The sequence below is a fragment of the Sinocyclocheilus grahami genome, unplaced genomic scaffold (genome assembly GCF_001515645.1).
Source record: "Sinocyclocheilus grahami isolate Dianchi unplaced genomic scaffold, SAMN03320097.WGS_v1.1 scaffold1974.1, whole genome shotgun sequence".
Lineage (NCBI taxonomy): Eukaryota > Metazoa > Chordata > Actinopteri > Cypriniformes > Cyprinidae > Sinocyclocheilus > Sinocyclocheilus grahami.
Window position 1 is genome coordinate 3,994 of NW_015507153.1, and position 1,900 is coordinate 5,893.

Genomic DNA, 1,900 nt, shown 5'->3' on the forward strand with positions numbered 1-1,900 from the left:
TATATTTTTTTTTTGCGGAAATGAAAATCTATTTGTCTGTTTGACTCGCTGTTTTGGGGCACTGATGGATTCAGAGGTAAAAGAGGAATTGTTGCTTTCCTTGCAGCTCCAGTCCAAACCTAAATGACTTATTTTCTTCTGCAGAACATGGTGGTATAGGGACTCACTTTAATGCCTAATAAAGCACCCAACAAGTCCATACAGCTCACTGTTCATTTAAAGGCATTCTGATTGGATTTGGTGAAAAACAACCCAATCATCTATTCCTTCACACTCGAGTACATTGTTTTCATGCTGCTTCTGTCATTGCACAAATGCAAAAGGTGCAGTTTTGTGCTTGATTGAGCCTTAAAGTGAGTCACAATGTGCTGCCGTTGTAATGAATCCATCCACCTGGATATTCATTAAATTATCAAATTTTGTGTTCCGTAGAAGAAAGAAAGTCATTTGGGTTTGGATTGGAACTGCAAGGACAGGAACAAGAGTTCTTTCACCTCTGAATCCTTCGCTGTCCCCAAATACAGGCTTCATACTGGATACAAACGACTCGAGGGTGAGTAAATGATGTCTGAATTTTTAAGGGAACTATTTCTTATATTCTTAAGTTATTAGCTGCTATTACAGCATTAATTAAGCACCTTTTCAACCACTTTTTCTTCTCTTTAATAATAATAGAAAAGAGAAATAAGAAATTTTATGAAACTTTAGTACAGCTGTGTAGTTGTAGGAAAGGTTAAACTTGTTTAAAAGTCAAAGGTCTTTTATGTTCTGTTTCTTGTGGGAAATTTTGTAACTATAGCAACCACTTCTCGATCGCCGTGTTTTGCCAGACACTATCTGTGTAATGTTTATTATAAACACTTTAGTATAGGTGATGGTCTCTAAAAGAATTACCCTCAGGGATTCCCTTAAGTTAAACCACTTAAGGGTTTCATGCAACCAGGCCCAGAAGAGTGTTCAGTCCACTTGTAATCAATTTGCCAAGTGTTTGATAAGGCTCCCATGAAGCACGTGTGAAAACACGTCAATCTCATTGGCCATCGTGAAGTCAGGTGATGTAGCATGGTGTGTCAGCGAGACCATAAAAGAGTGCTTGCGTCACAGAATCCCCAGCTGCTTTGTCTTTAGGAAGCTGCTTGTCTGCTAAATGCATGTGTTTGTGTGAATGCTTACAGCCTGACATTATTTCCTGGTCAAAAGTATAGGAGGTGTGGGATGCCGTGCCCACGCTTTATAACAGGGGACGACTCACATGAGATGTGCGTTGTTTGAATGGGTGAGGAGCACACGTGGTCAGTCTTTGAGGGGGTTGACTGCATGCACTGTGAACTCTTTACAGTGAAAAGATCTCAGGCTTAACTTAGATTGACCAAATGAGGTCATCCAGCAAGAGGTCATCCGTTCTAAACTAGATGACTGTTTCCTCACCACTGGCTGAGCGCAACCTCCCTGGTGAAATCTCCCGTTCTTACCGGCTCAACACACAGAGGTGTCGAGTATTGTGGGCGTCAAAGATAAGGAACTGACACTGATGGGCGCAGGGTTACTCCTCTACCTCTGGTGCGTCGGGAAGTAGAATCCCCAGCAGTTTTTCTGCACCATCTTCACTCATTAGCGATCTCTCAGGTTGGCCTGTTTTGTCAGTCGCTGCCAGTGAACCAAACAGGCTGATCCTCCCTCAAATATAAATCAAATTACAGGTCATTTGGCAGTGTGGCAACTACTTCAGATTAGGGAACACTATTCACTATTAACTAATTGCTTATTAGCATGCATATTACTAGCATATTGACTGTTTATTAGGACTCATAAAGCACATATTAATGCCTTATTCTGCCTGACCATATTCTACATCCCTTAAAGGTCCCATGGCATGAAAATGTCACTTTATGAGGTTTTT

At 41.1% G+C, this 1,900-nt stretch overlaps 1 protein-coding gene across 1 annotated transcript in view; it reads left to right on the forward strand.

The window, feature by feature from the left end:
- The first annotated feature begins 379 nt into the window (after positions 1 to 379).
- LOC107573546 (highly divergent homeobox-like) overlaps positions 380 to 1,900 on the forward strand; it is a 4,224-nt gene continuing 2,703 nt past the window's right edge. The window contains exon 1 of the mRNA XM_016259985.1: positions 380 to 553. Within this exon, the coding sequence (XP_016115471.1) occupies positions 380 to 553 (174 nt within the window). The remainder of the gene's footprint in view (positions 554 to 1,900) is intronic.